Consider the following 12,928-nt stretch of genomic DNA (forward strand, 5'->3'; position numbering starts at 1 on the left):
ACTGCACTAAGAAAGAATGCATTAAGTGATTTCAGTGTCATGCAAACATAGAGGGAGCTTCCATAGCCTATAGTAGAGCCTACTACTCACTGAGTTGTGTGCTCGGTATGTTTTACTACTGTTCATCAGGCCATAATGAACAAAGCACATGAGAAGTACGGGGATGCTTTGCAGTAAACTTCTCTGTGTGACAGATTCTCATGGAGCCCAGGTCAGCCTCAAACTCACTTGTAGCTGAGAATCCTCTTAAACACCCAATCCTACTGCCCCTACCTCCCAAGTGTTGGGATTGCAGGTGTGCACTTCCAGGTTTAGCTCTATGGTAAAGGTTTGTTTTTTTTTTTAAGTAGAAGAAATATATTCTAATACGACACTCAGCAGAATGTGGTAACACACGTCTAGAATACCAGTACTCAGGAGGTTGAAGCAGAGTGATTGAAAGATCAAAGCTAGCCTGAGCTACACAGAGAATTCCAGGCCAATCTGAGTCAAAAATGAACAAAAAATAAAGGTAAAGGAAGAAACAGAAAAAAAAGAGAAAAATAGTACAGTAGATTCAGTGCCATTGCCATGCCCTGTTATCAGCGCTGTATACTCTGCATAACTGTATGCGCCATACTTCTGTATGTCTGGAAACACAGGTTTGCTCGTACAGTCACTGCCACAAGCATGAGGAGTGTGTTGCCTTATGGTGTCATGATGGCTACAACATCATTAGATGGCAACGTTTCCTTCTCCATTATAATTTTATTTTTGAGATAGGGTCTTGCTCGGTAGCCTATGTAGAAAATACCTTCAGCCTTGAGGCAGTCCTCCTGCCTCCGCCTCCCAAGTGCTGGGGTTAGAGACAAATCAATACTGCCATGCCCGACTTTTATTGTAATCTTATAAGACCACTGCATATGTTGTAGTTCATTGTTGACCATAACCTCATGAAAGACATAATTGCACATTTGTGACCAGCTAAACTTTATCTTATTTATTTTCCTGTTTCTTTGTCTGGCTCCTCACTGAAGATCCACAGAAACAGAAACTATGTGTGCCTTATCTATGTGTGTTCAGCATCTGTGACAATGCCTGGGCACAGGAAATAATTGTAGAAGGAGTAAATGAGGGATGCAAGGAAGGCATAAACAAGTGAATCCTCCTCTGTCCCCACTGTGATAAGACACAATAGAAGAGGATAATAGTGCCAGAGATGATGGGGGGGTATATAGAGAAAGTTTTCCAACTGTTGTACACTGATAACCCACCTGCACCCCATGTGCTGAATGTTGGCTACATCTACTACTCAATACCAGTAATTTCTGGGCTTTTGTCATCCATTCATTATATTTAAACACATAATTCTTCTTGTTTCCTAAAAGGGTTAGAGCTTTTATGAGTGTAACTTGTTTTAATAATCTTCTGAAAATTTGAAGTCATCTTCTAAGATACTTGGAAAGATCTTCCAAGGTATAAAGCTAAAGCTTAAAGTTGTTGTTACTTCTGATGTTATATTTCCTGATGTTACTTCTTATTGTTATATTTCCTTGAAAGTTCCATAAATAAGATTTGTGATAAATAAATGGAGAGTTCTAAGCCCCCAACTGATTTCAGACAGCTCATATTCTTCCCCATCACTTCTGCTGACATATCTGATCATTTCCCTACGGTAACCCAGAGTAGAAAAGTCTGTGTAGGGATCAGAAACTTAGCTTAGTAGAGTACTTCACTAACATGCACGACTGTGGGTTCAAATCCCCAACCCTTGGCCGAGTGCTTGATCCCCAGAGTCCATGTGACAGGAAAAGAGAACTGATTCCCAAAAGCGTGCAGACATACATGTAGGCAAAGCTCACACAACTTTTGAAAAGAACTGGGTGTGGTGGTGCACACCTTTAATGCTAGCCCTGTGGAGGCAGAGGCAGGTGGATCTTTGTGAGTTCCAGGCCAACCAGAGCTACAGAGCGAGACCCTCCCTATTCCAAAAACAAGCAAACAAACAAACAAACCTTGTTATAAATGTCAGATAAAAAGAAAGAATACCAAATTGTATGTGTATCTCCAAGATCTCTGTGCCATTCTTCAGCTTTTCTATAATGAATAAGCATGAATTTTAAAACCAGGAAAGCAAAATGCAGGAAATTAAAGATAGGTGGGAATGGATTTCTGACTTACTGAGAGTATTCAGACTTAAGGGACACAGAATTAAGATTGTATATTTAATAGTCATTTATTAATTACTTGCTATCTGTAGTTCTGAGAGAAGAAACATAGCCCCACTCTAAGTCATTTTAGTAGGAAAGCCACAGGGATGAACAACTAGCTGGCGTGCTGTGCATGGAACTCGGTGTCCGAGAGATGCAAAGGTCTCCCAGAAGTAACCACAGAGGCCAGAAGAGGGCATTGGGTCCATTGGAACTGAATCTACAAACAGCTGTGAGCTGCCATGTGGGTGCTGCAAATTAAACCCGGGTTCTCCTCAAGAGCGGCTGGTGCTCTAACAGCCGAGCCAGTTCTCCAGCCCTCAACGACATCTCAGGGTCATTTGCCCAGAGAAATTGACTGATACTCAGCAGTCTACGGTGGTGGCGCACACCTTTAATCCCAGCACTTGGGAGGCAGAGGCATTCAGATCTCTAAGTTAGAGGCCAGCCTAGTCTACAAAGTGAGTGTCAGGACAGCCAGGGCTACATAGAGAAACCCTGTTTTGAAACACCAATAAAGAAAAAAGGAAAGAAAGGTGGAGGAGGGCTGGCAGACAGAGACCAAAGGGGAGAAACAGGCAAGGAAGGGACAGTGTGCTCCGAGAGCAGGAAAGCGTATGCTGGCTCGAGGCTTGGAGAGGCCAGCTGTAGATCTCAGGTGCTCACTTCTGTTGGCCTACTGCTATAAAGCTGGACAATCCACATGGACCTCCATGGCTTGTCACAGGACAACAGCATGTTGTACTCTGACCCCTCCTGCTTTGCTTTCACATACATTCAAGTCTGGTTGTATTGATACTAAGTCTTGCCATGTACTCAGAAAAATGACTTCATTACAGAGGTTCCTTATGCTAGTGGTTTTGTTTGGTTATATTTAGGAGTTTGTTCCTTTGAAACAGGATGTCACTTTGTAGCCCAGGCTGGCCTGGAACTCCCCTTGTCTCAACCTGGGATTATTGGCATGTGTCACTCTGCTGAGCACACAATGTAGTTTCAGAGTAACAAAAAATTCCACAGAAAGAATATGGAGAGTAAATGGATGGGAGTTTCTTCATATTTTGACATTAGAAGTAATCTACTTAAAACCTGTCATTGGAGCTGGGTGGTGGTGGTACATGCCATTAATCCCAGCACTTGGGAGGCAGAGGCAGGGGATCTCTTAAGTGTGAGGTCAGGCTAATGTGCAGAGTGAGTTCCAGGACAGCCAGGGCTACACAGAGAATCCCTGTCTCAAAACAAACAACAAAACAAAACAAAATCTGTTGTTAGAATATTCTGAATGGTCATTCATCTTCAGTCCTGTTTCTATGTCAGGAAGCTATGGCATCATCCATAATCTGGGTTTTGATGAAATATGAAATGTGTCTCAGGAAGTTACTCACTTTCAATAACAGTTGTAATGCAGCATACCAGTAATCCTAGCACTCAGTAAGTGGGTGCAAGAGGATCAGAAATCCAGGGTCTTCAAGGTCATGCTCAGCTACATAGCAAGATTGAGGTCAGCCTGGGTTACATGAGATCCTAAATCCCCCCAAAGGAAAAAAAAATGTTTCTCACTTTATTGGCTTCTATTTGTTTGTATAATTTGGAGATGTTTTATACTTGAGTCTGGGATTTGAAGAACAATAAAGCCTTGTGTGATAGTGGAACTTGGAGAAAGCTCTGAAGGCTTTTTCCTAGAGAACCAGAAGACACATGCCACATGTGACAGACGAGACTCTTCAGGAAGCCTTGCTAGAGACTCTGTGGAGTTTCCTCTGGAGCATCTGAATTTCCTCAGGTTCTGTTTCTCAAAAGCAGACATGGGTGCTAGCAGAGACAGTAGAGCAACTACAGCTAGTGGAGAAACATCCATGTGGATCAGTCCCAGTCTCCACACTCAAGGCGGAGCAAAACCCAACCTCAGTCATTGGCTTGCTCATCACTTTCTTCTTTGGGCCACAACTTCAGTGATTCCAGAGGAGCCCTAGGCACTGCTCAAGCCACACTGCCATCCATGTACATGGTGCTGTTTCCACTGCATGCACTTCCATGATAGCCTCTGGTAGCCCTGCCATTCAGGTGCCTTCTCGGTTGCGTGTGCCTCCCAGGTCATCTTGGTTCTGTGCTTATTCTTGCCACATTGACCACCATTTTCAGAAAGTGGCAAGGGTGACATTTGGAATAAATGGAGGCATTGTGCTGAATAACTTATGGCAGATAAGCACAGCAGAGAAGCGAGCTGGAGGCCCTTTGCTTCCAGCATCGCACTCTGTTCACTGAACCCGATTACCTCTTGAGGATCCAGTTTCTGTTGCAGTTTTATTTTGTTTAGTTTTCTGAAGTAAAACTTCACCTCATTATGATAGTTTTACGACACTAAAATTTTGTTGCTCAAAATCATTTCAATATTTTTGACCCTGGCTTTTGTTATGACCAGCTCACATCTGCTCTTTATCTAACCTTTTTGATTTTGTCCATGGCCATCCTACATTGCAGGCTTCTCAACCAGATGAGTTGACCATTGAGGAGCATGAGGTGTTAGAAGTGATTGAAGATGGAGATATGGAAGACTGGGTAAAGGTATATTCCTTTGCTCATATCACCCCTTCTTGTGATGTTTCAGGCATTTATTTTGGTTCTTGGTATGCTCTGTCCAAATTGTGTGTATAAACCTGTTTTTTCCCCTATCTTTTGCCCAGGCTCGAAATAAAGTTGGACAAGTGGGTTATGTTCCAGAAAAATACCTACAATTTCCCACCTCAAACAGCCTACTGAGCATGCTGCAGTCCTTGGCTGCTTTGGACAGTCGGTCCCACACATCCAGCAATTCCACAGAAGCAGAACTCGTTTCAGGCAGCCTCAATGGAGATGCTAGTGGTAAAGACTAAAATAAGACACTCAGTCTGGTCACAGTTCTGATCTAAACTAGTACCTGGAAGTTACTTTATGTCCTATGTCTTCCTATATTTGATAGCACTAGTCCTGATTAGTAGAAGTTACTTTCAGTGAATAAGAACTTAAAACTTAATCTTGTCTTATATGATGCTTGCTAGTTGTTATGGAGCACAAGGGTGGTTATGAAATCAGTCCAGCTGGCTAGACATGGTATGTGTACACCTGTTACTCTAGTAGTTGGGAGTTTGAAGCAGAAGGATTGTTGAAAGTTTGAGACTAGCTACAGAAAAGACCTTATCTTAGAATCAAGGACAAAACAGTGCATTTGTCTGTTCTTATCAATTTGTCTTTCTCTTGCTTCCAGTCTGTTTTGTGAAAGCACTTTATGATTATGAGGGCCAGACAGACGATGAATTGTCCTTTCCTGAGGGAGCAATTATCCGTATCTTGAACAAAGAAAACCAAGATGATGATGGCTTCTGGGAAGGGGAGTTCAATGGTCGAATTGGCGTTTTCCCATCGGTGCTAGTGGAAGAACTCTCAGCCTCAGAGAATGGTGACACTCCGTGGACAAGAGAGATTCAGGTACATGAGAGGAAGATAGATAGATAAGCCTCTCCTTCATTCTGATCCTTGATAGCCAGGTGTCTGCACAACTGGATTTGAAAAACTAGAGGCTTGTTAAGACTTTGTAGGAAATGACCATCTTACATTCCATTCTCTTTCCCAAATTGTTTTCTCTGAATTCATTAAAGTACTGAATCTTACATAACATTTAAAAGATGATTCTGCTGGAGGGAAAGAAGCCAGGGAGGGGATTATTAACTTCAGCTGGCTTCTGAGGTATGGCCCTTAGCTGGCCCTGCTACTTCATTAGAAGACCTGCCTCCCCCAGGTCCACCAGTGCTCTCTGGAGCTCAGTTTCCCTCATCACAGCTAAGTATTGTTTTACAGGAGATTGTTGGTTTGATTTGTCCTCTTTGGAGATCTATCCCATCAGGTCTGGCAGATGGAAGGGTAAAGCATGTGATTTAGAGTACTTAGTCTGACGTGTAGAAAACCTAGGGAAGTCAGGAGTGCAACCAATGATTTTATCTTCACACACAGACACCATTTGTCTCCATTTTGTTCTTCACAGATTTAGCTGAATTGCCTAATAGAAGAACCCCAGAGAATGGTTTGACTCAGTAACTGTTTAAGATCAATTAGAATCAATAGAATAATGAAATCTGAAAGGGAAGAGTTAAGTGCAATACAAAGTTGAAGTTTCAGGCTTTAGTTTAGGACTGTTTGCTTCTATGAGGCTGACAAGTGTTAACAGTTATATCTTAGCTCCAGAGAAGGGAAGGCATGCTGAGCAGTGGAACAGCCAAGCTCTCCTTCCTGAGGCCAGGATCTCATAACTCTGCCTCCTTTGCTGCAGATCTCTCCATCCCCCAAGCTGCACACATCCCTGCCTCCACTGCCGCTGTACGACCAGCCTCCCAGCAGCCCTTATCCCAGCCCAGATAAGAGGAGCTCCCAGTTCTTCCCCCGGTCTCCTTCAGCCAATGGTAAGCATCCTGGGCACATGCCCTCAGCACTCACATCTACACTAGCATCTTTACTGTTCAGTCATCAACCTCTTGGGTTCTCTCCCTCAGAAAACAGCCTTCATGCCGAATCACCAGGGTTCTCACAAGCATCAAGGCAGACTCCTGACACCTCATATGGCAAGCTGCGGCCTGTAAGTCTCATATTTTAAAGGGTTGTAGATTGCATAGTTCTTCCAAATTGAAAGTGAGAAATTCTGCCCAGCAGACTAAGGAAATAATTCCACCCAAGTCTAGTTTAGTGAACCATGGAGTTCATTCAGGTTACTTTCATGAGCATAAATGAGAGATTTGTTAGAGGAGCATGCATGACTCAAAGTATCACCAAAGAGCCAACCACAGCATAGGTGACTATTCTCCAAAGCTCTATTCCTAAAATTTCCTGAACAACTCCCAGAGACAGATTGACCCATTGCAAATCTCATCTCAACAATTGCTGCAATTTATTTAATAATGTAGAGGATCTTGTGAACCCAATAGCTTTCAAAGTTGCATATTTTTTATTTTCTGAATTTGACTTTTCTTTTCTTTCTTAAATCTTACCACACAGGAGGATGTGTTTAGACAAAAGAGCTAACTGTGCAACATAGGAAATTGCACTCTTATTTGTGATGTGAGTGGAGGTGGAAATCATTATGTCAAGTGAAAATATGTGGGGCACAGGACAGCAGCTGTTGACATCTTCTCACTTATATGGAGTATATATTTTAAAAGGTTTTCTCATAGAAATTGAGAATAGGATGGTATTTATCAGAGTTTGAGGAAAATAGAAGTAAGAAGAAGATGAGGAGAAGTTGATCAGTGGGTAGCAATTAATAGTTACATAGAAGTAAAAATTCTGTTGTGCAAGTTCAACATAGAGTAAATACTAGTAATTAAAATGTACTCGATATTTCCAAAAGCAAGGGAAAGAATTTTGATTGTTTTCACTATAAATAAGTTAAATATTTGATGAGATGAATTTAAACTATATAAATTGGCTTATTTTTATTTAAAAAAAAAAAAAGAAAGTAGGAAATTCATTTTCCCCCCATGGTCACTCTTGTTACTGATCTGCCATACAATGATTTGGGGAAGTAAAAAAACTATTGGAAAGAAAGGCTATAAAGTGAGCTGGATGTGGTGGTGGTGCATATCTTTAATCCCAGCACTCAGGAGGCAAAGGCAAGTGAATCGCTGTGAGTTCTAGGCTAGTCTGGTCTATATAGCAAATTCTAGACCAGATCCTGTCTTTAAAAAAACAAAAAGAGGGAGGTGTTGGAGACATGGCTTAGCAGTTAAGAGCACATGCTGCTACTGCAGAGGGTCTGAGTTTGGTACCCAGCACCAACCTACATGGTGGCTCACAATTATCTGCAACCCAGTTCCAGAGAGTCGAGTGCCCTTTTCCAGCCTTCTTAGTCACCAGAGATGCACATGGTACAAATACATGCATACAGCAAACACTCATACACATAAAATAAATCATTTCTCTTGAAAGGAAGGCTATAAAATAACTGATCTAGTCTACATTGGAACTTTCCTCAGTGAGCCAGAGAAAATCAAAAAGGGTTGCTGTGAGTGCTTAAATGCAAACACAACACAACTGTGAAGTGAAGCAATTTCTTAGTATACATTTATTAAGAACCCATTTTTCAACTGGGCTGTGGTAGCACACACCTGTAGTCCAACTAGAGAGGCAGAGGCAGGCAGATCTCTGAGTTTAAGGCCAGCCTGGTTTACGGATCAAGTTCCAAGACAGCCAAGGTTACACAGAGAAACTCTGTCTCTGAAAGACAAAAGAACCCATTTTTCTGGGTGCTGAAGAGATGACTTAGCAGTTAAGAGCACTGGCTACTCTTCCAGAAGACCTGGGTTCAATTCCCAGCACCCCTGTGGCAGCTCATAGCCATCTGTAACTCCAGTTCTGGGGATCCAGTACCCTCTTCTAGTGTTCACGGACACTGCATGTACATAGTAGGCAGACAAAACAGTTACACACATTACAGTGTATCTTTTTAAAAGAACATATTTTTCTGTGTTTGCTTCTTTGAAGGACACTGAAGTAAGATACACTTGATGACCCCCAAGAATGTAAGATCTGAAGGCTGTATTGTGACAGGTAGTCACCTCTGCAGTTAGTGCTCTGCACCCGCACTCTGCTGTCATTGCACTCTCCTCTGCCACTACACTCCCGGCCGTAGCCTGAGAACTAGTAATCTAGAGGATAGGAGGCAGTTCTCTTTTTTCCGAATTTGATTCCTTGATCCACTAGCTTCATTCATTCAGCAGACATGCTTTAAGAACTTTGTTGGAGTCATGGGTCTCTATTCTAATATCATTGTTACAGAAGATATTGTAAGGTGATAAGCAGCATGGGGTTTTGGTTGCTTATGTATTTTGAAAGCCATGCACTGGCTGGGCATGGTGGCACATGCCTGTAATTCCCAACACTTGGAAAGCCTAGACTATATAATAACAAGAACTTGTTTCAAAAAGAAAAAACAGTTGCTCTGGCAGCTTAGGGAAAGTGGAAGGAAGCAGAACAGACAAGGGAGCCACTAGAAGGCTGGAGCAGACAATGGCAGCAAGACTGTCAGGTGAGGCAGAATGGAGTGAAGAGGACGCGCCTGTCCATCTCTGTAGATAGACTTCATGGTTCTGTCTCTTGGCTGCATTTATTGAAGTCATTGAACTCACTCTTCCCAGGTGATCTCATCTACTCCCATGACCATGAAAACCATTTCCATAGCAACAACTCCCACATTCATGTCTCTCTCCTGAGCTTTGGCTTGTGGGGTGGCAGCTTAGATGCCCCAGACCCACAAACTAAGCAAAATGGGGTTAAATCTCTTCCCTTCTGGGCGTGTTCCTTCTCCATCTTTCCTGTGTAGAAGAGTGGAAGCCACACCCTCCTCCAAGCCTTGGAATCATTCCTGCTGCCTTACTAGTCCCAGCCTCCTACCCCTCAACACAGACATTTACCAGAGTAAACCAGCTAGGTTTACTCTCAGAACTCTACACTGTTCAGTTGACATCCACACTCATCCAGATGAACAGAACATCTAAGTCATCTTCAAAGTACTTGTGTCCACCTACAGTCTCTTCTAAGTTGTTGACTCATGTTTTTCCACCCAGATCTGACACTCCTTACAACCAACCAACAACCTCTCCCCATATAGAAAACCCAAGTTTGTTTCTTTTTTTTCTTCAACTTCTTTCTTCAGTGCTGGGGATTGAACTCGGGGCCTTGAGCCTGATAAACAAGCCTTCTACCACTAGGTTTTATTCCCAGCCCCATGTTTTTGGTTTGGTTTGAGACAAAATCTCATGGTAGAGCCCAGGCTGGCCTCCATCTTTTTGCTGTTCTCTTGCCTCTACTTCCTGCATGCTAAGATTACAAGCATGTACCACCATGTCTGACCGTCCAAGTTTCTTACTGTACCTTAGTAAAGCCTTTCACTTCTCGCCCCAGCCCATCTCTCCAGCCTGCCCCCCTGTGGCTCTCCGCAGAGACATAGTGAGCAGAGCGGTTCCATTCCCTACACTCACTATGTCTTCTTTTTTGCCATCTCCCGGCCTTTGCTTTGGAGAAGGGGTTTAGGACTACAGCCACCATATCCCTTGGGACCTTACCTCACAAGCAGTCTGATCTGACATTTCATGCAGAATGGGGCCTGCTTTTCAGGGTAGAGGCACATAGAAAGCTGGGAGCATTTCCCAGACCCTCAGGTGTCAGTGCCTATAAAGAGGAGCATTGGAGCTTTCCAGGTGCCAGGTTCTGAGTCAGGAAGCTGACTGACAATCCTGTAATTGTCTCCTGCTCAGGTTCGGGCGGCACCCCCACCACCCACACAGAACCACCGACGGCCAGCTGAGAAAATGGAGGATGTAGAGATCACACTGGTGTGACAGCGGGTTTACCTTCCGTTCTTGCTACAATCGAGGCCGGGCTTGGAGTTTGGCCAGTTGTTTCTAGGCACCTTTGCATGATGATGACTCTTGAACAGAGCAAAACCGAGGAGGATTCTATGTGACTGGTTGGCCTGATTGTGCCTTTTTGTTGTCATTTTCTATGTCATCTCTCCTACCCTAGCACAAACCATAGCGGGTCCTAGAAGCAGAGGGGAGCAGCTCTCATGCCTTATGGTGGCCCATTTTTATATGAGACTCCAGGCCAGGCCCAGATCCAGGGCACAGACCCAGAACTGCTGATCATGTGCACTTGTACAGTATATTACTGTGGCCACAAGGCTGTGGCAAAGATCTCATCTTTCTTCAAGTGGATTTTGCTCTTCTGATTAAGTATTAATCAGATTATGTCGGCTATATAAGGAAACAAGAAGGATCCAGGAGAGGCTGGCTCCTCCCTGAGGTTCATATTCATACTGAAAATGCAACTTTACTGGGAAGAAAGTGGACTGCCTGAGCTTAGCGCCAGTTGCATTAATGCACATCTCTTCCACAACTAACAGATTTAAAATAACAGTGTCCTTTGTATTAATATTTATGCCATTCATTTAGTATTAGTGGGCTAACCTGGAGGGCTGAAGCCACATCTTGCCCATCACATAGACTAGTAGAAGGGAGATTATGGCAGAAGCAGCAATGGAGCTTCCAGATCTAAAATGAGCCACCTGAATGTTCTCTTCGTCTTTGGGTATTTCCCTCTTGGTTTCCCAGTGTATACCCTTCTGACCAGTACCCTTTGGACCCAAGTATCAGGCTGCAGTGAGGACATAGGCCTACATTGTGCAGCTTCTCTATTGGGAAGGCCCTTATATTATTTTATTCCCAAGCCAGAGCACTGGCCCAGACACCGGGTTGTGATTGGTGCAGACAGACCAGCTGTCGCCTTCAGAAAGTGCAGCTTCAGGTCCCACTGCCTTGACATTGTCTGGGTGAAGAACCTGTGAGCCCTGGAGGAAACCTGCTTCCTGTGGAAAGGATAAAGGACTGCACCTCTGCACAGGTGAAACCAAGGAGACCAACCCTGCAGGTCCTGGGAGAGCCGCAGCAGCAGGGCCCTGAAGGGCTGCCCGCAATGTGGACTGTGGGTCTTCTTGACCTAGGGAACAAAGTGATGTTTGCCAATTCTCTTTTCCTTGGTTAGGAAGTGAAATTCACAGATTTAAAGGTTGTCTGATGCTTTGAAATTTCCATCCCTCCTGAGAATCTCTAAAAACTTGAAATGTTCACATGTCCCCGTGGGATTTTTGACCGATGATCACTTTAGCGATGATACTCTGGTGAATCTTCTCCATGAATCTGGATTTTTGGTTTTTGCATTTATCAGTTGATCTATTTGAGGTCTTTTTATGTTTATCAAACTTATTCTTAAGTTTAAAAAATTAAAGGCTGTTTTAAGATTTTCAAATTTGCCGATCTTTAAAGTGCTTATAATAGAGCATTTCCTGCCGCCCCGTCTTGTATTCTCTTTAGCTAACCAAATTGTCCTTGGATTTGAGTTTCCCATCACCTCAGTTATTTGAACTCTTTTGTTATATTTTAAAATATTTTTTGGAAGAGCTGCTAATTTTATTTTAAGGAACAAAGTTGTAAAAATATGCCTTTTTAAAAAATAACCCTTCTCTCCAGGCCGCGTAACCCGGCATCAGCATGCACAGGTCAGGGCTCAGAGGGAGCCTCCGTGCAGATGCGCTTTCTTTACAGTGGCTGAAAAAGTTTGTATTTATTATGTATAAAATGTTGAATAATAAAAAGTGGAATTAAGTTTTCCAAGTGTCCTGATAAAAAAGAGTTGAATAAACAGGCTTTGAGAGAGATTAGAGAAGAGAAACTGCTTCTTCCAGAAACACTCCTGGGCCATGCTTAAACCACTTACCATGTGCAGAGAGCAGGAAGTGAGTCCACCCAGACAATGAGATCCTGATGCTAAGCTTTTCCAGCAAGAGAGGAGAAAAGACAGGTTAGGTATTGAAGGCCAGGACTAGTAGGCATGCTGGTGATCTAGTTACAAGATGAGTCCCTGTGGCTTCCAAACAACCACAAGCCAAGGACTAGCGCCCAGCCTGGGTGTGGAGGAACTCACAAATTATGATATGTATGATGTGTATGTGAGTGCAAGTGTGTATGTACCACAGCACATGTTTGTGGATCAGGACAATTGAGAGATGGCTTTCTCTCCACTTTGCTGAGGCAGGTTTCTTGTTTTTGTTGTGCTGTGTACCCCAAGACCACCCATCTTACAGAAGTGCTAAGTTACAAATGTGTGCCACTGTATCCTGCTTTTTTCCCTGTGGGTTCTGAGGATTGAACAAGAGCTTTTAC

The 12,928-nt window shown here is 43.2% G+C and overlaps 1 protein-coding gene across 3 annotated transcripts in view; it reads left to right on the forward strand.

Moving 5' to 3' along the window:
- Fchsd2 (FCH and double SH3 domains 2) overlaps positions 1 to 12,374 on the forward strand; it is a 246,047-nt gene extending 233,673 nt beyond the window's left edge. For all 3 annotated transcript variants that reach the window (XM_076548355.1, XM_006982124.4, XM_016000690.3), the window contains 6 exons: positions 4,668 to 4,751; positions 4,871 to 5,048; positions 5,431 to 5,651; positions 6,490 to 6,619; positions 6,710 to 6,792; positions 10,466 to 12,374. In XM_076548355.1, coding sequence (XP_076404470.1) covers positions 4,668 to 4,751; positions 4,871 to 5,048; positions 5,431 to 5,651; positions 6,490 to 6,619; positions 6,710 to 6,792; positions 10,466 to 10,549 — 780 coding nt within the window. In that variant the 3' untranslated portion in view covers positions 10,550 to 12,374. The remainder of the gene's footprint in view (positions 1 to 4,667; positions 4,752 to 4,870; positions 5,049 to 5,430; positions 5,652 to 6,489; positions 6,620 to 6,709; positions 6,793 to 10,465) is intronic.
- Positions 12,375 to 12,928: the final 554 nt, after the last annotated feature.

This window comes from Peromyscus maniculatus, chromosome 1 (assembly GCF_049852395.1).
Source record: "Peromyscus maniculatus bairdii isolate BWxNUB_F1_BW_parent chromosome 1, HU_Pman_BW_mat_3.1, whole genome shotgun sequence".
Classification (NCBI taxonomy): domain Eukaryota; kingdom Metazoa; phylum Chordata; class Mammalia; order Rodentia; family Cricetidae; genus Peromyscus; species Peromyscus maniculatus.